At 57.3% G+C, this 22,846-nt stretch overlaps 1 protein-coding gene across 3 annotated transcripts; it reads left to right on the top strand.

Annotated features, from left to right (window-relative positions):
* The first annotated feature begins 246 nt into the window (after positions 1-246).
* Positions 247-22,846, top strand: KRT80 (keratin 80). 3 transcript variants are annotated; one of them, XM_082350541.1, is made up of 9 exons: positions 248-783; positions 6,399-6,607; positions 11,168-11,228; positions 11,507-11,602; positions 18,579-18,743; positions 19,177-19,302; positions 19,932-20,152; positions 20,650-20,705; positions 20,802-20,979. In XM_082350541.1, exons 1-9 carry the CDS (start codon positions 268-270, stop codon positions 20,834-20,836), a joined length of 1,485 nt encoding a protein of 494 aa, XP_082206667.1. In that variant the 5' UTR covers positions 248-267; the 3' UTR covers positions 20,837-20,979. The 3 variants fall into 3 exon arrangements, with proteins under 3 accessions (XP_082206666.1, XP_082206667.1, XP_082206668.1); XM_082350542.1 differs by having other exon boundaries at positions 335-783; positions 20,837-22,846; XM_082350540.1 differs by having other exon boundaries at positions 247-783; positions 20,650-20,919.

The following is a 22,846-nucleotide window of genomic DNA, read 5'->3' as shown; positions in this document are numbered from 1 at the left end:
GCCTGCGCTTGCCTCATCTTTTCCAGAAGTATGTAAGCCTAGATACGTCAACCTTCAGGTATGCAGTGAGGTCTTCGGTGAGAGGCATAGCTCTCTCTCTCTCCTTCTTTGTTGAATCTGCCTTTCCTCTGGCTACCACCCTACCCCCACCCAGCCAGCCAGCCCAGCCATGTCCCTCTCCCCTGGAGCCAGGCCTGGCTTGGTTGGGAGGCCTAAGAACAGCCCCCCTCAGCAAGGCAGATCCCTGCCCCGGGAGGAGATGGGTACATGGTGCCGGGGGAGGGGCGGGAACCACATCATCTAACAGGTTGGTCGGGCTGGGAGGCGTCACGCCTTCGTGGAGCTAATGAGCCCTGTGCGACAGGTGTCTGCCCCTCAGTCCCCAGCCTGCCCTGCCTGCGACCGGAGCCAGCTGCCACCACCCCTCGAAGGCTCGCTCGCCCATCCCTGCGCCCTGCCCGCTCTGGGTCCCCGGGGGCTGCGATGGCCTGCCGCTGCTGCATCGTCGGCTTCGGCAACCTCAACAGCTGTGAGGTGACCCAGGCGAGCAGTCCCTGGCCTGGGACCTCCGAATGGAGCAATTACAGGGCCCCCGAGCCGGGCTTCAGCTCCGGCAGCCTCACAGGCTGCCTGACAGCTAGCACCATCCACAAGGTGACCGTGAACCCCAGCCTGCTGGTACCTCTGGACCTCAAGGTGGACCCAGCTATCCAGCAGCAGAAGAGCCAGAAGAAGGAGGAAATGAAGGTCCTCAATGATAAATTTGCCTCCCTGATTGGCAAGGTGAGCAAAAGGTGTGGAGGGGCTCTCTCAAAACTAAGCCCTGGGCAGGTGGCTGAGCTCTGTATTTCCCAAGCATCACGTCTCACACCCGCCCCCCAGCCAATGGGAAGCCGGCACTGCTAACTCCGCAGGCTAGCTCTGAGCGGAGAGATGGGGAGGGAAGTCCCTGCGCCATCCTGACATGGGGGAGAAAGGGCCCCCAGAATGGCCTCTGAGGGGTGTCAGGATAATAATGTGCTGCATGGCCTGGGGTCACCCTCCCTCCCAGGCGTGGACTAGGGAGGGGCTCTGAGTATGACCAAGAGGATGCCCCCTCGTAGGAATGGCTGATGGGGCCACGGGCTGCAGTCTGACTCCAAGGTAGATGGACAGGGCCCACCTTCCTGTCCACGCTGCTGGCTCTGTTCAGCTTTCCAGGGTCAGAAACACTGGCAAGGGCTGGGGGGGTGGGGCGTGTGGGGCGGCCAGAAGGAGGCTGCAGAATGGGGATGCAGCCCTGGCTCGTCAGGAGATAGGAATGCGAGGGATAGATGCTGCGAGTCAGAAACAGGTGGCGAGCCAGTCCTCCCTGCACCCACCTGAGTAGAGGGATTGAGTCCCTGGCACCCCACTTCCTGGACCCCACTGCCATGGCCAGCACGCTGGTCTGGGCACTGGTGTCCATCTCCGGCCCAGGGCAAGGGCTTCAAGAGCTCCAAGGAAGTCCTGTCCACCTCCCAAACCCTCTCCTCACTCACCTCCTCCAAGAACCGCCCCTAACCAGCCCTCGAAGCTCTGCTCCCTCCTGCCCTGCCCGAGAATAATAGTCAGATAGTAACAGCTACTGATCGTTAACAGCTTACCATGTGCCAGGAACTGTGCTGCGTACTTTACATATTTATCTCAGTTTCACCTCAACCTTAGGAAAGAAGTCATTTTCATGCCCATTTTACAGATAAGGAAAACTCAACTTTCTTGCCCCCACCCCCTCAATCCTTCTGCCCCTGGCTGGGTCCTTCTCTTCCCCTTGCTCTCCCAGCCTCTGTGTCCCTCTGTACTTCCACTAGGTGGGCACTCACAGAGAGGGGAAGAGGGAAGAAAGTAACATCTGGAGCACCGGCTTGTGCTCTGCCCACACCACCCAGCACTCCACAGTGGCTAGTTCCCCGACTGTGTAGATGAGGAGACGGAGCAGCCCAGGGGTGAAGTGCCTTGCCCACGGTCACACAACCAGCAAGGGTACGGTCTGGACTTGAACTCAGGTCTGTGAGACACGAAGCCAGTAGCCTCTGAGGTGGGAGTCATTTCTCCCCGGCCCCCTCTCCCGCATTCATGTGTCCAGACCAGCATTCCTGCGCCCACACCTGGGGTGCCTGGGGTAGGGGTGTGGAGGGGAAGTGACAACTGGAGGACAACCATCCTAGGAGAAGAGCCCGCTGCCCTGGGAAGGCAGGTCCCTGCAGAGCCACCTCCTCTCCAAGTACAGCTTAATCCCTTAAAAGGAATGTTTCATGAGCTATGTAATTCAGCGCGGATGGGTGGCTTTCTCCCTGAACGCCAGGGCTGATATCACCCTGTGCCTCTCCGCCATGGGGACAGAAGGGGTGTGTAGGCACAGGGAGGGGCCCGAGGGGTCTGGGTTCTGTTCCCAGGGCCAGGGCGATGCCCTCTGAGATCTTCAGAAGAACTGGAGCTTCCCAACCCGCAATTCAAGCCTTGGCCTTGAGGATGGTGCTCTTCAGGGTGGGACGCAGGCAGCCGGGGTGCCAGCCCCTTGGGGAAGCTGATCGCTGGGGCTCTGCCCAAGGAGTCTCAGCTGATCCACCAACTCTATGGAGAAGGTCTGTTATTAGCTCAAATCCCTCCTTGTAAAGACCGTGAGGGCCCAAGTGGAAGCAAGCAGAGGTTAAGAATGTGAAACCTGGAGTCAAGAATGTGAAACCTGGAGTCGTGTTGCTGGGTTTGAATCCTGGCTTCACCTCTGACCGGCTGTGTAATCTCAGGCAAATTATTTAACCTCTCTGTGCCTCAGTACACGTCGGTGTAATGGGCTTGTCAAACGGGATCATTTTTGAAAAGCATTTATAAAGTCCTTACCAGGTACCAGGTGCATTCTGTTTGTTATATTAAAAATACCATAAATGGGCCCAGCCCAGGAAACTCTTGAACCCATTTAGTCCCTTCCAGGCAGGAGGGAGCCTGGGAAGAGGGAGGGAAGGGCCCTGATGGAGGGAGGGGTGGAGGAGCTTCGTGGGTAGGGGTGCAGCACGGGGCTGGAAAGAGATACATGAGCCGGGGGGTGAGATGCCATCACCAGTGGAGGGGTGGGCTCTAGGCAAAGTGAAGAGACAGGCAGGACCACCCTCCAGCTCCGCATCCCCTTCTGGGCCCTCTGAGGCACCGAGAGAAATCAGAGAGCACTGAGGAGGAGGAGGAAGAGGGAGAGGGTTGGCGGGGAGAACCCCAGGAGTCCACCGAGGGGCCCTGGAGCAAAGCTAATTCTTCCACTTGCAGGCTGTGTTTCCTTGGGCAAGGCACTTACCCTCTCTGTGCTTCAGACGCCACCTGCCTGCTCTGCTCCTGCTCTGAGGGTAGCCCTGAGCTCATGCCAGTGGAGGGACTGGTACAGCTGCAGCCGTGAAGGAGGGGGATGAGGAGAAGCAGCAGCAGGAGAGGAGGCCGAGGGAGGAAGGGGGGGGCAATGCCAACAGCCAGCAGAGGCCTCTGGCTGGGCCCTCTCGCCTTCACATGCAGACACCAGAGGGGATGGAGGTGGGACAAGAGGAAGGACTACCAGCGGCGCCCAAGGAGGCTATAGAGAGGGAATCCCAGAGGGGTGGTAAAATGCCTGGGGACAGAGAGTTAGGCACAGTGTCTTCCCTTGGTCTGTGTGGCCTCTGGAAGTCACCAGAGCCACCCGGCACCTGCATGCGGGAAGGCACAAACCAGCCCTTCCTGACGAAGAGACCCTGAGGCTCCTTAGGCAAAGCCAAGTTCTGGCTGAAGGCAGAGGATGTGACACCACCTCCACCTGAGGAATAGGACCTGCAAGTGCCAGAGGCATCGCTCCGAACGCTCACCTGCCTGGACTGTGGGCCATGGGCTGGGGACGTGAAGCCTCCCAGGCGGTCAGCCCCCCTCCTCAGAGGGGGCCCCAGCCCATCCCAGGCTGCTCAGCTCCCTCCACAAGAAGCACATCTCTCCCCACCCTCGTCTGGGCCTGCTTTTCAGTGGGGCGGCCCAGGACCCTGGAGTTGGGTCACAGTGAGTTCTGTGCTTCTGAGCCTCAGTTTCTTCATCTGTAAAATGGGAAGCAGGTAGACCAGAGGCTTGCTCTCTGAGGCTCCTCCTAAAGCTGCCACCTACGATCTAAGGGCAGGGGTCAGCCAGGACAGGGAGGAAGGGGAATGAGAGGGGAGCGCTCGGCAGCCTTGACAAGTTGGAAGCAGTTAATCCGGCACCTCACAGGGTGCCAGGATTTCCTGCCCTCCCTAAGCCTTTGTTCTGAGAGGGAGGAGCCCTTCTGCAGGGAAGGTTCTGGGTGGGGGATGAGTTTCCATCACCACCCACTGAGACAACAAGCAACTCCCCCAAGGGCAGCAGGAGGAGGGGGCTTCCTTGGATCCCCCAGAGGCAAAAGTGCCCTTGAACTGGCTGGCCAAATGCACACCATCTCCCAGCAGGCAGGTACTAAAGCATAGGGGATCGAGGTTAGACTAAGGGAAGGACTTCCTGGTCTAAAGGGTTTTTTGGTTGCTTATGGGTGGAGGAAGGAGTCTCACATCTCTCCTCTCACCCCACCCCCAGTAGAAACATGGGGCTCTTACTTGTCAAAACACAGGGAAGGTGGAGTGAGCAGAAACCTGCCCTCACCCCCACCCAGCAATCCCTCACACACACGAGTAGGACAGAAACTCTCTTGACCGCATCCCTACTGAACCTGTTTGATTGCGATGACGGCAAACTGTAGGCTTAAAGTCAGCTTCAAGCAGAATTTGCCGGTACCAGTGGGAGTTAAGGAGGGGAATGACAGCCCACAAATGCCATTGTCCAGTGTTCCCGCTGGTGTTGTCTGCTGCAAGGGTCAAAGGGGTCTTCCCCAGAGCATCAGAGTATCTCAGGGAAACCCGGGAATGTGGGTAGGACAGAGAGAGAGGCGAGCCCACGTGGCACCCAAATTCAGGAGGAACAGGAGCACGAATGTCCAGAGCAGGCAGCTGCCATCAGATGGGCCTGTCTGTGAAGCTTGGCCACCGAGTTGCTGTGTCACCCTGGACAAATGATCTGACTGCCCTGGGTCCCTATCTCCTCCTCTGTATGTGAAGGGTATAGACCAGCTGATCCAAAAGGCTCCTGGCTGTGGTTCTGGCTCTTTCAGGATGTGATTCTGGGAGCTGATGCCAGCCGTGGACGGGAGGAGGTCCAGCTACTTGCCTGTGGTCACAGGGAACTTCACCAGGCTCGTTGTCACAACATCCTCACGACAACAACAGCCTGCACTGTCCAGGGGCCTAGCCCCAGCCACCCGTCTTGCCTCAGTGGCTTACCCGCGTCCCGGGCTCTGACGGCCTAGGGACCCCAAGAGGCGAGCAGATGGCTCCCAGTCTGATAGGGAACGTGGTAGATCAGGACAAACGAGGAGCAGATAAACCGAGGAGGGCCGAATACTGGAGGGAAGAGGGGAGGCGGCTGGGAGCACGTGGGGGAGGGGCTGGGATGGTGGGAAGGAGAGTGAGTGCCCGAGAAAGGCTGGGCCTGGAGAGGACAGGCGGGGTGGGGAAGAGGCAGGGGGGAGCCCCCAGGCTGCACTGGGCTGAACTGGGTGGAGGGAAGCAGAGGACTCAGGAGGGACCCTGCCAATCTGCCAGTGGCTGGGGTGGGAGCTGTACGAGCCCCTGCAGAAGTCTGAGCAGGAGAGTGTGAAGGACGCAGAGTTTGAAAGGAGCCCTGGGCCCAGAGCCCTCCCACTCTTTGTCCTCAAGGCAAGACCAGCCCTAACTAGAGGCAAGAAGCCCGCCCGGCAAGGGCAGCTGGGTCCCAGGGCCTGCAGAGACCTTGCGGCCGACCGGAGGCCTATGCTGCAGCGGTTCAAACATTCTAAGCCCAAACTGCCTGGATTCCGCACCTGGCCCTGCCGCTTGCTAACTGTGTGACCTTGGGCAAGTTATTTCACCTCCCTGTACCCTGTTTCATTGTCTGTAAAGCGCAGCTGAAAATAATACCTACCCCGTCGGGTTGTTTGGGGATTTAATGCGTTAAAGATGTCCAGCCTCTGACACCCCACGTTCCCTGGGGTCTCCCACCCAAGTCCCAGGCAGGCCTGGAGAGCCTGTCACATGTGGGCACGTTCACAGCTTAGTCCCCCTTCCCTCATCTCCTTGGCTCTGCCCCTCCCGTAGGAAACCTTGGCTAATTGTCCCCACCTCCCTGGGATTCTCAGATTCCATCCTTTTATCTCACCATCTGCCGTTTGAAAAATCGGTAACTGGAGATGCCACCTGAAGGCTCTGAGTGAGGGCCCCGGGTGGGTGTGCTCCGAGCAGGTGCGCTGCCCCTTCCCATGGAGGCCCCCGGAAGGGGGGTGAGCTGGCTGGGCCGCACCTGGCCCTCTCACAACAGCCCTTCCTCTCTCCCAGGTGCAAGCCCTGGAGCAGCGCAACCAGCTGCTGGAGACCCACTGGCGCTTCCTGCGGAGCCGGGACTCGGCAGCCTGTGACCTCGGACACCTCTACGAGGAGTACCAGGGCCGACTGCAGGAGGAACTGCGCAAAGTGAACCAGGAGGGGGCCCAGCTCGAGGCCAAACTGCTGCAGGAGCTTGCGATGGTGCAGAAGTTTCAGATCAGGTAGGGGGCGCCCTATGGGGGATGTGGGCTGGGACTGAGGCTGGGGATCAAGCTGCACTCAGGGGCAAGGTCTGGGAGCCCAGGCCAGAAAAAGAGGAAACTTCTTTAAAAAACAATTCTTTAGTCCACACTTACTTATTGAAGACCTGCAGTGTGCTAGCGGTACTCTAAATATTGGGAGGATATGACAGTGAAGCTACAGTTACCCCCCAAATAGTGACCCTTGCGACGAAGCCAGTCTCATGCTGGCTGACAGCCAAGCCCTGTCTGTGCTTGCTGGCCCCTGGGCACTGTCACAGCTGGCATCCCCATACCCTCCTCTTGTGCCCATAAACACACTGGCTCTCGGCCACATGACCCTCTGGCAACGGGAAGTTGTGTCACCAGCTAGAGCAACAGATGGGCTCCTGCTTTGAATGTAGCTTGGGATTTTGATCTCTCTTGGACTGGCAAGAGAAGGGGGCGGGCAGGCAGGGAGCAGAAATGATGGGGTTTGCTTGCACAAGGAAACAATCCCCTAGAGGTAATGAGTGCCTGACCTCAGTGGTGGACTTGGGGTCTAGAGAGAGATGAGGAAAAGAAAACAGCCCCAGCCTGCAGGATGCTTTTATAACTTAATGGGACACAAAGACAGGGGGATAAGCAGCTGGCAACAGTACGGCCCAGTGGTTAAGGGCCCAGGCTTGAGCATGACTATGTCCTGTGGAAGGGGGTTACTCCCTGCCCACACCCCTCATTAGCTCTGTGACCTCGGGCAAGTTGCCTCACACGTGAACCCCAGTCTCCTCCCGTGTGGAGTGGGAACGGTGATGGCTGATGCCAAGCCAGGGCTGGTGTGAGGAGGAAGCCGAGAGTTCAGCGTGGTGCCTGGGGCTGATAAACGGCCACTCTTCTGACCCCTGAAAGGCTGAGTGCCCAGCACACAGCGGTCCTTGACTTGGGCTTGCTGAGCTGAATCAGCCAGTCTAGAAAGGCAGACCAGTTACTCTGGTAGCTCAGAGGAGAGGTGACCCTTTCTGACCAGACAATGGCCACGGCTTCCAGGACAAGGAGGCTGGGCAGAGCAGAGAGGCCGGTCTCCTTGCAAGGAGTGAGAGGAGGACACCCTTGCAGGGTGAGGAGAGGACAGGGTGCGGTTGAACCCACACCCTCCTCTGGCAGGGCTTGGGCCAGACCCCAGGCCAATGATCTGAGGCGAGGCCCAAAGCCTCCAGAGTCAGAGGGTGGAGGCAGCCTGTCAGGAGTCCAGGGACCTGGCTCAGCTTTTGCCCACCGCCTCTCCGCATGGCCTCCCCTGCTCAGACCACATTCAGAGGGGAGGGTCACACAGGGAGCTCTCCCCTCTCTGGGGACCTCAGTTTCCTTATCTGTGGATCTGGCTGGAACTTCCCAGCCAACTGCCATGATCTGCAGCCCTGGCCTGGGCTGGTCCTCGAGGCTGGGCCCCTTTCTGACCTGGGGGCCACCTCTCCCCCAAGCCCTGCCCTCCCAGGTCCTAGGGAAACACACAGGGAATCTGATTGCCCATTCTGACGGGGACGAGGCAAATCATATTGGTGCACCAGAGCCCACGACTCATTTCACTGATACCTAGCAGGTCTTTGGCCCTCAAAGGAGCAGAGAATGGCAGAGCTGGATGGCAACTTGGATCCTCCTTTTATGGGGAAGGAAACAGAGGCCCAGAGAGGGCGGGGGCTTGTCCTCAGTCACATAGCCACGCATACTAAGTCCCATCCCTGACCTCACAAGCTCCCGGGTGAAGCTGCTCCCGTGAGAGCAGCCAGATCACATCCACAGAGGCACTTTGTAACTGGACGTTCTGTACAAACACTACTTGTTGTCTTAATCTGGCTCAGCCCCCCTCATTTGGCCTGCTGCCTGGTTTGCATCTGCTGCCTGATTTTACTATTTAGGCTCAGGGCCTCTCTTCACCTCTCTGGGTAGGGAACACTCCTGAGTTGGGGGAGGTAAGGCTGGAGGGTTTCTGGGTCTGCGGGCCAGAGCCATAGAAGCTGAAGCCTGGCTGTGCGAAGCCTGGGGCCCCCAGGAGCCAGGAGACGCCAGGCCAAGCCCTGACAGGGAGGGGTGTGCCTTGACTCTACAAGGCCGATGAGATCAGCTTCACTCCTAGAAATAAACAAGTTTGGGGGGGGGGGGAGGTATGGGTGTGACGAGCTGAAAAGGGCTAAGAATGGTTTTGGGAGCCGGTGGCTGACAGACTGGCAGGGGATTGGTGGTGAATGGGGGGACATGGCATCACGTAAGCCTCTAGAGGAATGGAGACTTCCAAAAGCTTTGATGTAGCAGGGACCCCAAGGATCAGCTAGCTAACCCCTCTATTTACTAAGGATGAAGCAGAGGCCCAGCAAGGGAAAGCAACTTGCCCAAGGCCACACAGCAAGTGACTCAGGAATGTCGCGTACGATTGTGTAAGCTGTCTGCTGCACAAGAGCATCTGTTTGAGGGGGTGACCTGGAATTGAAATGCAGTGGAGTCAATGAGAAGGGGGCTGGAAGGCTGCACAGAAGGCTGGGAAGGGCAGTGAGGGGTAAAAAGGAGGTTTGGCACCTAGGAGGGCTCCCCGCTGGACAGTTCTCCCCAAGGTCCTGCACCCAGGCGGGCAGAGCTCTGCTATCCAGAGAAGGGGGGGAAGGGGAGAGGCTGGACACAGGGTGCGCGTGGGGAGGGCCAGTCAATGGGAGCTGCTCGGCTTGGGGCTCCCCAGACCCCTGTCCCCAACTCAGGAGGCCCCCAGATTCCAGAGGGAAGCCTCTTCAAGTCAGATTTGTGAACGATGTGCAGAGAACTGCCCCCTCCCTCGCCTGCAATGAGGATTCCCGTGGTTTCTTTCTGGAAATGCTGAGACAGAGGGGCTGAGGGCCGGGGCCTGGTGTCGGAGAGGAGGGAGCTTGGGTAATAATAATAGCAGTAGCTTTAGTGGATGCCACGCAGCGTTGTAAACACTTTATGTATTAACTTATTTAATACTCACGACATCAACATTATCATGACAAAGGCACACAGAAGTAGCCTATCCAAGGTCACACAGCTAGTTAACAAGACAGCCAGGAATTGAACCCAGATAGTCTGGCTCTGGAGCCCCACGCTTAACCAGCACACTACACGAGCCTCCAAGCCCCTCTCTGTGCCTCCATTTCCTCATCTGTGAAATGGGACCAACAGGACATCCTTGGCTGGGAGCTCTGAGGGTCACGGGAGGGGGTGCAAGTAAAGCTTCTTGGGCATTTTGTTTGCCCTGGCAGGCCCCAGATGGCAGACCAGTCTCCCTGGCCCTCCCCACCACCCTGCCCCCATGACCCGTACTCTCAGAGTCCCTCCAAACTCTCGGAAGCCGAGGCAGTGACCGGGGAGAGCGCAGGCCCTCAGCACACTGAGTTCCAGAGACTCAAGTGCCCCATGGGCTCTCACCCCCTGGGGCCTACTCCTCTGAGTCCCTCAGGGAGGCTGGGGGAAAAGAAGGCCTAGGGGATGGCAGGTCCAGCTAGTTGACATGGGCGATGGGTGACACTGCGCCATCTGTGAGGTCAGGGACTGGGGCAGGCGGGTGGCTGTAATTAGAGCTGCCAGTGATTCAGGCATTCCCTGGAGAGGAGGGGAGAAAACAGGAAGCCACAGAATCCCCACATCTGCTGGGGCAGGCAGGGCTGCAGGTGGGAATCATGCAGCTGGCCGACACCAACCCCGGGGGCCAAGAAAGTAAGGTCAAGGATCCAGGGAGCCTGCCTCCCCATCCAACAGTGTGCTTGTTCTGAATACGAGGTGGACTCGAGCAAGGAAGAGGCACATCTGAGGAGAGAGGGAACCCACCTTTGTGGAACGCTGGTGGACTTCAGCCCCCATGCACACACGCATGCACCCATGCACAGGCACACGTCCACAGCCCGATAGACAAGCGAGGGGGTGGAGTTACCTGCCCCCAAACACACCAGGGACCCATCTGACCGCAAAGTCCATGCCCTTCCCGTCCTCCCGCTGCGGGGAAGATGGCATGGTGTCCTACTGTCTAGCAAAGCAGTGGGGATAAGGGTGGGGCTGCAGGGGCAGGTAGAGTTAGGAGAGGATAACGTGTGAGCAAGATGCTCAGAGCAGACTCAACCAAAGGCACAGCTTGTTTGAAACTGAGACTCTCCGGGGAGGAGATGGGAAAAAGATGAGGGAACAAAACGTCAGGGTGAAAGGGCTGCACAATCAGGAGAGGCTTCCTGGAGGAGGTGAATGTGAAGCAGAGCCAGGAAAGGGGCAGATGCCACTGGGAGAGGAATGGCTGATCATCAGGAAGGAGAAAGCCTGGAGAGCGGGATGCCTGCTTCCCCAGAGCCAACACTAGGGTATCATGGAGGAGAGGGGCTGCATCCGCCTGAAGAAAGGGACCACGTTTTCCTAACTGGCACAAGGCACCAAATGGAACTACAGAGGCCCTGAGCCCCACCCAAGAAGGGTTAAACAAACCCTCACCAAGTCCCACCACATCCAGCTGAGCAGCCCCTCTCTCTCTCCGTCTCTCCCTGCCTCCCCCTTCCCTCCCTCCCCACCTCCCAGGTATGAGGACGAGGTCTCCAAGCGCACGGACATGGAGTTCACCGCTGTGCAGCTGAAGAAGGTAGCCTCCCCAGCCTGCCCCGGGGGCTCCTTCCTCATGGACACTCTGCCCTCTTTTGCTCAGGATCCCCAAGCAAAGCCTCCAGAGGCTGAGTCCCAGGACCACAGGCAGAGAGACAGGAACCTGTCCCCACCCTGCTCCTTCTGCCAGGCTCTGAGCCACGTCCCCTCTGGGAATCACCCCCATCTCACCCAGGAAGCAAAGTCCCCCCTACCCCACCCCTGCCCTGGGACCCCTCCATTCCCTCTCCCATCATTCACTGCTGCTCCCACCCCCAGGACCTGAATGCAGAGCGTCTTCGACAGACACAACTAGAGACCAAGTTAAAAGGCCTGAAGAGCTTTGCGGTAATGATGAAAAGCATCTACGAGCAGGTGAGAAGATGGGGCCAGGGTCCCGCTGAGGCGTGGGTAAGGGATGCAGGGGGGGCAAAGGTGTCCAGTGGGTCGTGGAAACTTCAGCAGGCACTCACTGTTGCCAGCCACAGATGTAACAATTTCCTAAACCCCTTGCATGCCGCCGTCAATAATCCAACATGTCCCCTCGTCACTCATTTCATGGAGTGTGGCAGGTTCCCACAAAGCCTCTCTCAGGGAGAGCCCTGCCTTCATGTGTGCTGGAGTGCTGAGGGCATGCAGGAGACCAGGTACATCAAGGGTCAGGAGGTGGCCTCAGAGCAGGGAACCGGGAGGCCTTGAACAACCTTTCTAATTGAACTAACCTCTCTCTCATCCCCGTAGCCTAAATTGCAGACACCCACAGTTCTAGCTCTGATAGGCCTTCACGGCACCCTCCTCCACTTTGGGGTCAGGCAGGAAAGACCTATAGTCAGATTCTCTGGTTCCCAGACAAAAATGACGCAGTAGGGACTTCCCTGGCAGTCCCGTGGTTAAGACTCTGCACTTCCACTGCAAGGGGCATGGGTTCGATCCCTGGGGAACTAAGATCCCACATGCTGCGTGGTGCCGCCAGAAAAAAAGACCCAGTAAATGTAGACAGAGGAGCCTCCAGACACGTTCTCATTTGGCCTCAGCTGAGCCTGGGGGGACAGCGGCCCAGCAAGGCCTGTCCCACTGCCAGTGCCGCCAGCAGATGAGCCCTGCCACTGGACTCCGCCCCTCGGCGCCACTCTGCCTCCCGGGCATTCTTTTGGACGTGTGTGCTCCTCTCTACATCCCCCGTCTCAGGGGTGAGGAGGCTGATGGGGCGATGCTTCAGTTCATCTACAAGCAGGCAGGACCCTAGTTGGGAATGACTGGGCGCAGCGGCCTGTGTGCTGCAAACCGCTGGTGCCAAGCTATGGCAATGCAGCCCAGGGCAGAGCAGGGGTCAAAGTCACCACCGCAATCAGAAAGGTCTGCTCAAATGGCCCTAGGGCTGCTGACCATGGCTTCAGGGCCTCGCCCTGTGGAGACGGAGACTGGGCCTCGTGGCTGCACGTGGGCCTCAGTACTCTCCGGCGGCTCAGCACCCAGAGGGGCTTCCGTGGGCCTGAGACCTGCCTGCAGCCATGGGAGGTGGCAGAACTGAGAGAACACCCCAACCCTTGCCAACAGCAGGGAGGCAGCCCTCGCAGGCAGACCGCTCCAATGCCCACCGAGTGGCGTGGGGAGCGGGCGAGGGTTTCCGCTGCCCACACTCACCAGGCCTGCTGCCACCCCGGCAGACGTCAGCAGGACCAACGTTTCAGCCTCTGGTCCGTCCTGCTCGCCCACACCTCCGCGAGCCCAGGGCCAGGTGGAGGCCCTACAGGGGTAGAGACGTAGCTGAGGAAGGTCAGGCATAGCCAGCCATCTATCTGAGCATTGCTGGAGGCACACCTGCCAAACTTCTGGGCCCCCGCCCCAATGGCCAGACTGTGAACTCCATTCGGACTCAGCAGCCCTTGGGCCCCAATCCTGACTCTACTTTTTTTTTTTTTTTTTTACCATTTCTGTGACTCAGAGCAAGTTATTTCTCCCCTCTGTGCCTCACTTTCCTCATCTCTAAAATGGGGAGAGTGATAGTAGCAGGCTCGTCGGGCTGTGACGGGATAAATCCGTTCATTCACTAAACAAATGTTTATGGCATGCCTGCTAGATGCCAGGCACTGACATCACAGCAGTGAGCCAGGCGGGCAAGTTCCCTGCTCTCAGGAGGGCACAACTTAGCTAAGAGGCGACAGGCTAATAAGCACCTATCTGGACAAGATCATTTTGGAGGGTGAAAAGTTGCTGGTATGCAAAGAAACAGGGTGATGCCTTACTGCAAGAGGGCAGGGAAGCTTCCGCCCCTGAACCCGAGTGTTGACGGGGGTGCGTCTCAGAGGAGGCCCAAGCGTGTGAAGGCCCAAACGAGGAAGATCCAGCTCAGCAGAGATTTGAGGAGGCTTCCGCCAAAGGAAGAGCTGTGTGAAGCGCCTGAGGCAGGAATGATTTGATCCGGGGAGGGAGAGAAAGCAGCAGCTGTGGCGAAGGCAGAGCAGGCAAGGGCCAGCTCAGGCAGGGTCTGGGGCCCAGGATAGGCTGTGGGCCTTATTGTAAGCATGATGGGCAGCCCTTGGTAGGGACCAGCGTGGGTGCTACAGGCGGGGTAAAGGTATGGCTTGTGCTGCTGGAGGACTGCAGTAGAGAAAGGGCCACAGTGAACGCAGGAGTGCATTTAGTATTACTTATGTTATATTATAAATACTATCATATTATATATTATATTATAACATAATATATTTAATATATTTATAATATATATGAAATAATATATTTTTTATTATTATATATTATATATAATATATATAATAACAGCAGTTATTATTGCTTTGGGAGGCAGCGAGGTGGCAAGTTGATATCGGGCCGTGAGGTTTGAGCTTCTCTCCACACACCTCTGTAGGCTGAGAAGGGAACGCTGACCCACTGCTAAAAAGATTCCCCACACCAGTGGGTCTCTAAGCTGGCACTGCCTAGTAGAAATATTATGCAAGCCACATAGGTAGTTGTAAGTTTTCTAGTAGCCACATTGTTTTAAAAAGCAAAGAAACAGAAAAAAATATTTTTAATGTATTCTATTTAGCCCAATATATCCAAAATATGATTATTCAACATGTAATCCATATAAAAAAATGAATGGGCTGTTTCACATTCTTTTTCCCATTCTAAATCTTCTAAATCTGGTATTTTACACCTCCAGCTCATCTCAGTTTTGACTGGCCACGTTTCGTGACCACATAGAACTAGTGGCTACCACATCAGACAGAGCAGGTCCAAGCACAGGAAGGTGCCAGCTGTGGCCACCTCAGGTAGAAGGAAAACAGGGCGGGATGTGAGTAGCTCCAGGTAAGGCCAGACTCTCTGGTTTCAACTTTGGAGCAGACACCCGAAAAGCACGGCTATATAGGCCCACCCCAGGGTCCCAGGAAAGAGCCCTCCCCTCTCCCCAAAACACACACACACCACACACACACGCACCCAGGGTAAGTTGTGGAAGGCCTTTCCCAGAAGCCAATGGCCATAGGCTGCTCAGGGCCTCATCTACACACTGCAGCCTCCCAGGCAACCCCCTTACCCCTCACCTGCAGGAATACAGGCTGTGAGAGGACCCTGGGGCCCCCATTCCCCCTCAGCTTCCAGGGTACAGCCCAGCTCCCAAGTGCACTGGGGCCTGGCTGCATCCAGCCAGAACGCCACGTGCCCCACCCATACGCTCTGGTTCCAGGGAGATTAGCTGCGGAATCCACTGACAACCCCCTGCAGCCAGGCACACCTAGGATTCTGATGCCTGCAAAAAGGACCTGGCATGACTAAGCTGCTTTGGCACCTGCCTTCGTGGTGCCTCGGGAGGCTGCTCCAGGCCCTGGACACTTCCTCCCGGCTCCGTCACCGTTACCAATCACAACAATAGTTTCCTTAGCTGTTGCTTATTGAGCACCTACTACATTCCAGGCACCAGGCTGAGTGCTTTCCAGATGTAATCTTCCCAATAACCCTATAAAGTAGGGATAATGATTAAGAAAGCATGGACTTTAGAGCAGCTTCGATTTGAATCCTGGCTCGGTGATCATGTGAACTTGAGCAGGTTCCTTTATTTCTCTATGCCTCAATTTCCCCATTTGTAAAATGGGGAGAACAATAGCACCTAGCTCACCGGCCTGTTGTGAGGATTTATTTTGCTAATATATCCTAAAACACTTAGAACAGTGTCTGGCACATGGTATTTGTTAAATGTTAGCTGTGTTCAGTTCCATAATTATACACATTTTTCAAATGAGAAAACTGAGGCTCGGCTAAGTTTACAGACTTGGTCAGGGTTGCCCAGGTAATAAGATGTGGTGGTACTCAGAGCTCAGTTCCCTTTTCTTTTGGCCGCGTCATGCGGCATGCAGGATCTTAGTTCCCCAACCAGGGATCAAAACCGTGCCCCCTGCAGTGGAAGCGCGGAGTCTTAACCACTGGACCACCAGGGAAGTCCCCCAGTGCCATTAAACACTGCATTTTACCAAGCAGTACTGGTACCCCCTCAGAGTCACCATCTTCCCTGACCTGGGGGACCACAACAAGAGTGGTCATACACATGGCAGCCTCCTCAGACTCTGGCTCCTAAGAGAAGCTCTAAACTGTACCTCAGCTTAACTCTTGCCAACTTGGAGGTGCACATCCCATGGTGGCACTTCCACACCACACAAGTCAGTATTGTTATGCCCTCTGCCGCCCGGCAGGGGCCGGCATGTCTGCAGATGTTCTAAACCTTCCACTTCCTGCTGCTGTTTACCATGCTCATGCTTACGCTGCCTCTTTCCAGAAAGGATCTGAGGCTGCCCCATCAGCTATGTTTCTCCCATCCTTTTGCCCCAGTGGTGCCCTGTGTTCTGACAGCACCCTAGCCTTTTCCTGGTCCACAACAAATGCTACGCTAGGCCTGGGCTGGAAGTGTCCCTGGAGAGCTTTGTCTGAAACACCCCAAGTCCACCAACTTACACAACATGGTGACTGAGGAAGCCCCAAGCTACATCTCTGAAACTGTTCACAGCCAAGCTCCGGCCGGGATGTCCGTTCCATTTGGGAGATGTCAGTCTCCAAAAATGACCCGAGGCAGCAGAGGTGGGGCATGAATCCGTAGGCACCGTCAACCTTATTCTGGCATGGGTTGGGGCCTCCTGCTGCCCTGCTCCGAGATCTCTGTTAAGTTCATCTGAAGATCAGCCAAAACCCTCCATCAGGAAACCCCCTAAAGGGCGGCTGGCCACTGAGCTCAGAGTCCCGCTGGCTCCAGGGTGGAGACAGGGTGCTGCCACTGCCCAAGCTGCCTTTTCCAGGAGGCGATCCTGACCACCAGAGGTGCTAGTGGGCAGGGTCGGGCAGCGAGCAGACAGGGGAGGGGCGGCCTTCCTCTGCAGGCCTCGCAGCCGCCCGACCCCACGGTCCACAGCCACAGGGACACAAGCTGCAGGTCAGGAGTAGCGGCATCCGCAGGTCCAGACGCCAGAGCTTCAGCCACAGCCTCGCTGAGCATAAAGACAGATGAGGGTCAGGAGGGGGCCCAAAGTCAGGAACCTAGATCAGAATGCGGTCATGAGCCAAAAACAAAACCTGGATCTGAGCAGGCCTGCTGATCCAACTGCCACTTTTCAGGAAATGCAGGGGCCACAGGAGCACGTTAAACACCAACACGCAGGGCAATCGGTAAAATTCAGACTATGGGCAAGCAACTCGGTGTTTTCAATACAAAAAAGAAAATCAATAAACAGAGACAGAGAGAGATGGAGATGGTATCTACAAAATAAGAGAGACTTAGAGACATATGGACCAATGACAGTGTATGGACTTTGTTTGGATCCTGAAACAAACACAAACTTTTTTTTTTAATTATATATATATATATATATATATTTATATATATATGCCATAAAAATGAGAACACTGACCAAATTTTGATGATTGAAGTAAGTGTCAAGGATGGATTGTGAACACCAGCAGAAGTAACTATGCCGACCCTGTCCCACCCCCTCCCTCCCCCGGCTGAGCCCCGCCCCCCCTCCCAGGGTGCCCGGCCCCCCTCCCTGCCTCTCCGAGGCTCCCCAGCCACCTGCCTCACTCTGTCTGTAAGATGCTGGCCACGGACACTCTGCTTATACCCACTCACTCCTTCCCACACGGGCCCCACCCAGGCCCAGGTTGTTGATCAGCACCTCCAGGGAAAGCAGCCCAGGGCCCTGGAGGTGACACCTTGCAGCCCCTACAAAGACACCTGTCCCCACCTGCCTTTCTAAACACCCCTGAACCTTCAGGCCAGAAAGCTGTCAGGCTGCGGGGCATGACAGAAAGCAGATCTGGGGCTTCAGCTCCTGTGTCCACCCCGCTATGTGAGCTTAGCAGGAGCAGCAAAGGCTCTGGAGTCCAGCCCTGCACTCACAGCTGTTTCCATCAACTCTGTGTGCTGCAGTTTCCTTCCTCTCTGTAATCTGGGGCTAACAATCGTGCCAACCTGATGAGGAGGAAATGTGACGATGCCTGGAAAGCCCTTAGCACACACACAGCCTGGTCTATCATGAGCCCCCAGGGAAATGGGAGGTTTTACCGCTTCCGGGGTCTCTGAGGACATAGGCTAGCATTTTCTGGGCAGAGAAGAGGACAGAGAAGAGGGGGAAAGAAGGATCCCAAAGGACAGAGAGAAGAGAAGATATTGAGGCTAAATCCTGCTGTGGCCGGGCAAGCCCCTCAGCTAGACGGGGAGGGGCACTGAGTCCCCAGGTTGACCCTGAAGTCACCTCTGCCTTGGCCGCTGGCAGGGGAGTGGGGATGCACGATTGTCAGCCTCTGGCCCACTCCTGCCCTCATCATTCATGGGCTTCCATCCCAACATGCATTCAACAGAGACATTCCCCTGCCAGGTATGGAGGCCTGGAGGTGAAAATGGCTCATCCAGGCCCTCGGGGAGCTCCCGTCCCGGGAGGGCAGGGATAGGGGAGGCCAAGCTGCCCAATGGTAGAATTCCCTCAGGCCCAGAGGTCCTGGGCCCTTTCCTCCCCTGCCAGGAGAGGAGAAAGGTGGTCCGCCCTGGGAGTGGACAACAGTGTAGACAGGGGGAAACTGAAGAGGAATAAGGCTTGTAGGGTGGGCCCCTGGAGCCAAGGGTCCCTCCCTGCCCTCTCAGAGAGGAAGACCAACAGGTGGGTGAGCGGGGGCCAAGAGCTGCTTCCCAAGAGTCCAAGCTGGGGAGGCGGGGCAGGGAGGCATCTATCCTCTGATCATCTCTCCGGGGAGACAGGGAGGAGCCCGCCCTCCCTCGGCCCGGGGGATGAAGGCACAGTGGGGACTATGTCTGGCTGAGGGTCTGGCGCCCCCCTACCAGCCCTGAGCCCCCAAGTCTGTGCCCGGCCAGGAGCTGAAGGACCTGGCAGCCCAAGTGAAGGACGTGTCGGTGACCGTGGGCATGGACAGCCGCTGCCACACTGACCTGAGCGGCATCGTGGAGAAGGTGATGGCCCAGTATGGCGCCGTCGTGGCTCGCAGCCTGGAAGAGGCCAAGGCGTACTCCCGGAGCCAGGTTCGGAGCTCACGAGCAGGCTGGGGAAATGCAGCCAGGCAGAACGGGCTGCAGCAGCGATGGCTGAGGCCGCCTGCAGCTCTGCGTGCTGAGACCCTGGGAGAGGGGAATGGGGAAACACAGGGGGGACGGAGCCCACAGCAGTGAGTTCACAGGCAGGAAGGAGAATGTGAGAGCCCAGCGCTGTGCCTTGGCCCCTGGCAACGCCAGGCCAGGTGTGGGCACGGCCCGTGGGGCTCAGTCTAGGGCAGCCAGGAGAGGCCATCCAGAGACGGACGGACTTGGTGGGGGGAGGAGGGGGAGGCTGGCCGGGAGTGGTGGGCCACAGAGGAGGAGGTGGCGCCGGGGTGAGGAAGAAGAAGGGGCAAGGGGCCAGGGTGCTGGGGGGACACAGTGAGTGGCCCCTCACTGCCGCCTCCTCCACGGCCTCCAGCTGGAAGAGCGGGCTGCCTGCTCAGCCGAGTCTAGGAACAGCCTCCAGAGAAGCCGCAGCAAGATCACTGACCTCAACGTGCGCATCCAGAAGCTGCGATCCCAGATCCTCTCCATCAAGAGCCACGTGAGCGTCTGAAGTACCCACCTGGGGGTGGAGCAGGGAGGAGCGTGGGACACACACTCTCGCCCACTCTCACACACGCACACACACTCACACATGCTGAGTCGAAGCAAGCCCTGGCTGAGTGACCCTGGGCAAGTCACTTAGCATCCCTGGGCCGCGGTTTCCTCATCTGTCCTCCTAAGATGGCTCTGCAGATCACATGAGCCTTGCAGGTAGAAGTGCTCTGTAAACTGGCCGGGGCTGTTGGAACGCTGGAGGGCCCCGCCACATACACCCAGAGCCCACCGCCTCCCTCCAGGCCTCCCACCAACTACACGGAGAGAAGGGAGGGGAGGCCTAAGCCCCAGCTTCCAGCCAGAGAAGTGCCATCCTTTAAGGACAGTTGAGACAGGCTCCTCTGGGGGCCTGTTGTACTTCCCCCTTTGGTGGCCTTGGGGAAGTGTCTCCTTAGGTCTAACTGAATGCCCTCCTGCTGCAAGGCGACCCACTACCACGCTCAGGAATGCCGTGCTGAGTCCTCCCTCCCCATGCACACCCCCACCAAGGACAGAGGTGGGCTCCTGGCCCTGGCCTGGTCTCTCTCTCCCACCTTGCTCACTGACCCCTTCCCTCTGTCCTCCTGGCTGCAGTGCCTGAAACTGGAGGAGAACATCAAGGCAGCCGAGAACCAGGGTGAGCTGGCCTTCCAGGATGCCAAGGCTAAGCTGGCCCAGCTGGAGGCCGCCCTGCAGCAGGCCAAGAAGGACATGGCGCGGCAGCTGCGCGATTACCAGGAGCTGATGAATACCAAGCTGGTCCTAGACATCGAGATTGCCACCTACGGCAAGCTGGTGGAGGGCGAGGAGAGCCGGTGAGGAGCTGGGCCAGCGGGGTGGGGCTGGAAGGCGGGGAGGACTGGAGGACCAGCCCCACAGGAAGCCAGCCCTCTCCACCCCCCTGCCCGCCCCCGGCATGATTCTATGAGCCTGGAAGGCCTGGATTCATGTCCTGGCTCAGCCACTTAAACAAACTGGTACCTCGGTCCAGTTCATTAAATTCTCAGCTTTCCCATCTGGAAAATGGACCGATCATAAGCATGGCTCGCCTGTGGTGCGGAGGATTAATACGATCCTGCATGCAAATGCCTGTCACAAATTAGTGCTCAGTAAATGACAGCCATTCATGCAGGGGAAAGGGGACAGAGCCCAGAGAGGACAAGCTGGCTAGCCAGGGTCACACAAAAGGGCAGCCCAGAGCTGGGAGTGACAGCCAAGAATTGCCCTCCACATGCCAGTCCCCAGGCCCCCAATCCCAGGGGAGCTTAAGCCACAGGCTCCCTTCACATCCCACCATTTCCTCCTCCCCCAGGATGGACTTGCCCTCAGCCACTGTGATCAGCTGTATGCAGTCCAGATCTAGAACTGGTGAGCTCGCTTGCCCCAAGAACCCATGGTGGGAGGTGGACAGTGGGGGGATCATGGCCCTAAAGTCATCATATTAAACGGCTCCCAAACCTCCAGCCCGTACCCTGCCCCACCCCTTTTGTTCTCTGTAGCTGCCTCCAAGTATGGCCTCTCGAGATCCCCCTCCCGGAAAAAGAAAAACAGGGAACACCCCGTGATCAAAATCACCGAAACCTCAGAAGAGTTCCTCTCGCAGGAGTCAGAGGTCTCACAGTAAGGCCGCTGTCCAGACCCCAGGAGCCCCACGTCATTCCCCTGTAGCAGGAGGAACATAAGCTACACTCAAGAAAGCAGCTTGGAGCCTCTAGGCTGGGAAGGAAGACAAACCTGACCCTGAACTAAGAAGAGGAGGGTTGGAAACAGTGACTGCTTTTCTGTGGGTTGCCAGGGATCCGACAGGACTGTCACCAGCTATTCAAAGTCACTGGGCTCCATAACAATATCTCACAGTCCTACCCTTCCAACCTCTGGCCAGAGGTTTTCCTGACTGGGTAAACTGGAATCGGGGGTCAGTTTTGCCTGCACCTCTTCGCTCCTCTGAGTCTCCTCCCCCGACAGAGGGCTCTGACCAAGGTCCCTTTGACCCTTTGCCCAACCCTTGCCCTAAGCTCACATCTCAAGTCTTGCCTTGCCTCTGCCTCTGAACCGAGGCGGTGCCCTTGCTCCCCCAGCCCTGGCCAGCCACGGACCAGGGGCTGATGGGACTGCCTGGGCACCCTCTGTATCTGGAGTTCCTGGGGAGGCTGGGTGCCGAGGACCCCTGGCTTTCCTGCATCACCTGGGCTCCCCGGAGACCTGACAGTATTAGGAAGTGAGGGGAGGAGGCTCCCTGAGTGTTTGGGACCTGAGCCCGGAACTCTGAGATCAGCGCAGACACCTGTGCCCCTTCCCTCCTCCTGTGGGTCCCTCCCAGCAGGTCACAGTCAGACGTGCACAGGCTGCCCAGCCAGCTCCCAAGCACCTTTTCTAGAAGCTATTCTTGCCATGACGAACTCCCTGGCAGGGAAGTGGGAAGCGGGGAGGCCGGATGGCAAGCGGAGATCAGGCAGGAGAACTGGACCCTCCTTTCTCCTCCCTGCCATCCTGGGGTTCACCACCTTGCCTGGGATCTGAGCTCTCTGCCTCCCACCCAGGTGTTTCCCAGCCTGAAACCTGGCTTGGGTGCACCAGGCCCTTAAGAACCCTAGCCCCACCCCTGCCATGAAACCCCAGGCCCATTTCCCATGAATCCCACTCCTGGGCGTCTCTGTTCTCTCCATGGGGCCAAGCAGCCTGGCCCTCCCCTCCTCTGCACCCACACCTGTAGGTTAGAGCTCCTTCCCTTCTTCCCCCTCTGCCCCTCCACCCTCCATGCCCTCCCCCCTGCCGCCGGGGTGGGAGGGTAGGTGGGTCATGAGGAAGGCACTGTCCACTCGGGTCTGGGAGCTGCTGAGCCCTTGAGGTCAGGCGGGAGGGCCCCAATAACAACCAAAGAGAAATTCTGCAGCGATGCAACAAGAAGATTTGGGGCTGGGAGGAATGCTCCTCTTTCCTCCTCTTGGCTCTCACCTTCGGGGCCTTGCAGGGGGATCCTGGCAGCTCCAGCCTGCCACCCCATAAGCCACCTTCTCTCCTTCCCTACCTGCCCCTTGCCTCACCTCCTCTTCTAGCCCCAGTTTTGATTCATTCATCTTGTTTTCCAGGAGAGGGTGGCCCAAGGCTCTGGCCCCCTCCTAGGCCTCAGGGTCCTCCGGGCCTGTGGGAGGCACTGAAGCACTGCTGACTCTCAGGCTTGGGGGAACTCAGACATATGCTCATCCTTCAAGTCCCAAAAGGGTGCCGATTGCTGCTTTTTCTCCGCCTATTTATTGGTTTCCAAGGGAGCAAATCCTCAGTGGGGATACAAGATATAAAAAGTATATATATTATTTTCTCATAACTTATATGTCTTTTAAATTATTGCTTCCCTTCCTGTTTCTGCATAATCAGTGCTATGTATTATACTATCTGGAGAGACAACACATACTCCAGCCACCCCACCCGACTGGCTGACTATCTTGGGGCAATGCCCCCTTCTCCCCGCCAAGGGATGAATAAAGTGCTGAGATTTGTCCATGGATAAA

This window comes from Balaenoptera borealis (assembly GCF_965194805.1).
Source record: "Balaenoptera borealis genome assembly, chromosome: 13".
In the NCBI taxonomy this organism is placed as follows: domain Eukaryota; kingdom Metazoa; phylum Chordata; class Mammalia; order Artiodactyla; family Balaenopteridae; genus Balaenoptera; species Balaenoptera borealis.
The sequence above is the reverse complement of the archived record's forward strand: the minus strand, read 5'-3'. Positions and strand labels throughout refer to the sequence as shown.

Coding starts and splice junctions, on each gene's coding strand:
- KRT80 (XM_082350540.1), top strand. CDS start 268: ATGGTGCCGGGGGAGGGGCGGGAACCACATCATCTAACAGGTTGGTCG. Junction 11,603..18,578: donor TGAAAAGCATCTACGAGCAG/GTGAGAAGATGG, acceptor GTGCCCGGCCAG/GAGCTGAAGGACCTGGCAGC. Junction 19,303..19,931: donor TCCTCTCCATCAAGAGCCAC/GTGAGCGTCTGA, acceptor TCCTGGCTGCAG/TGCCTGAAACTGGAGGAGAA.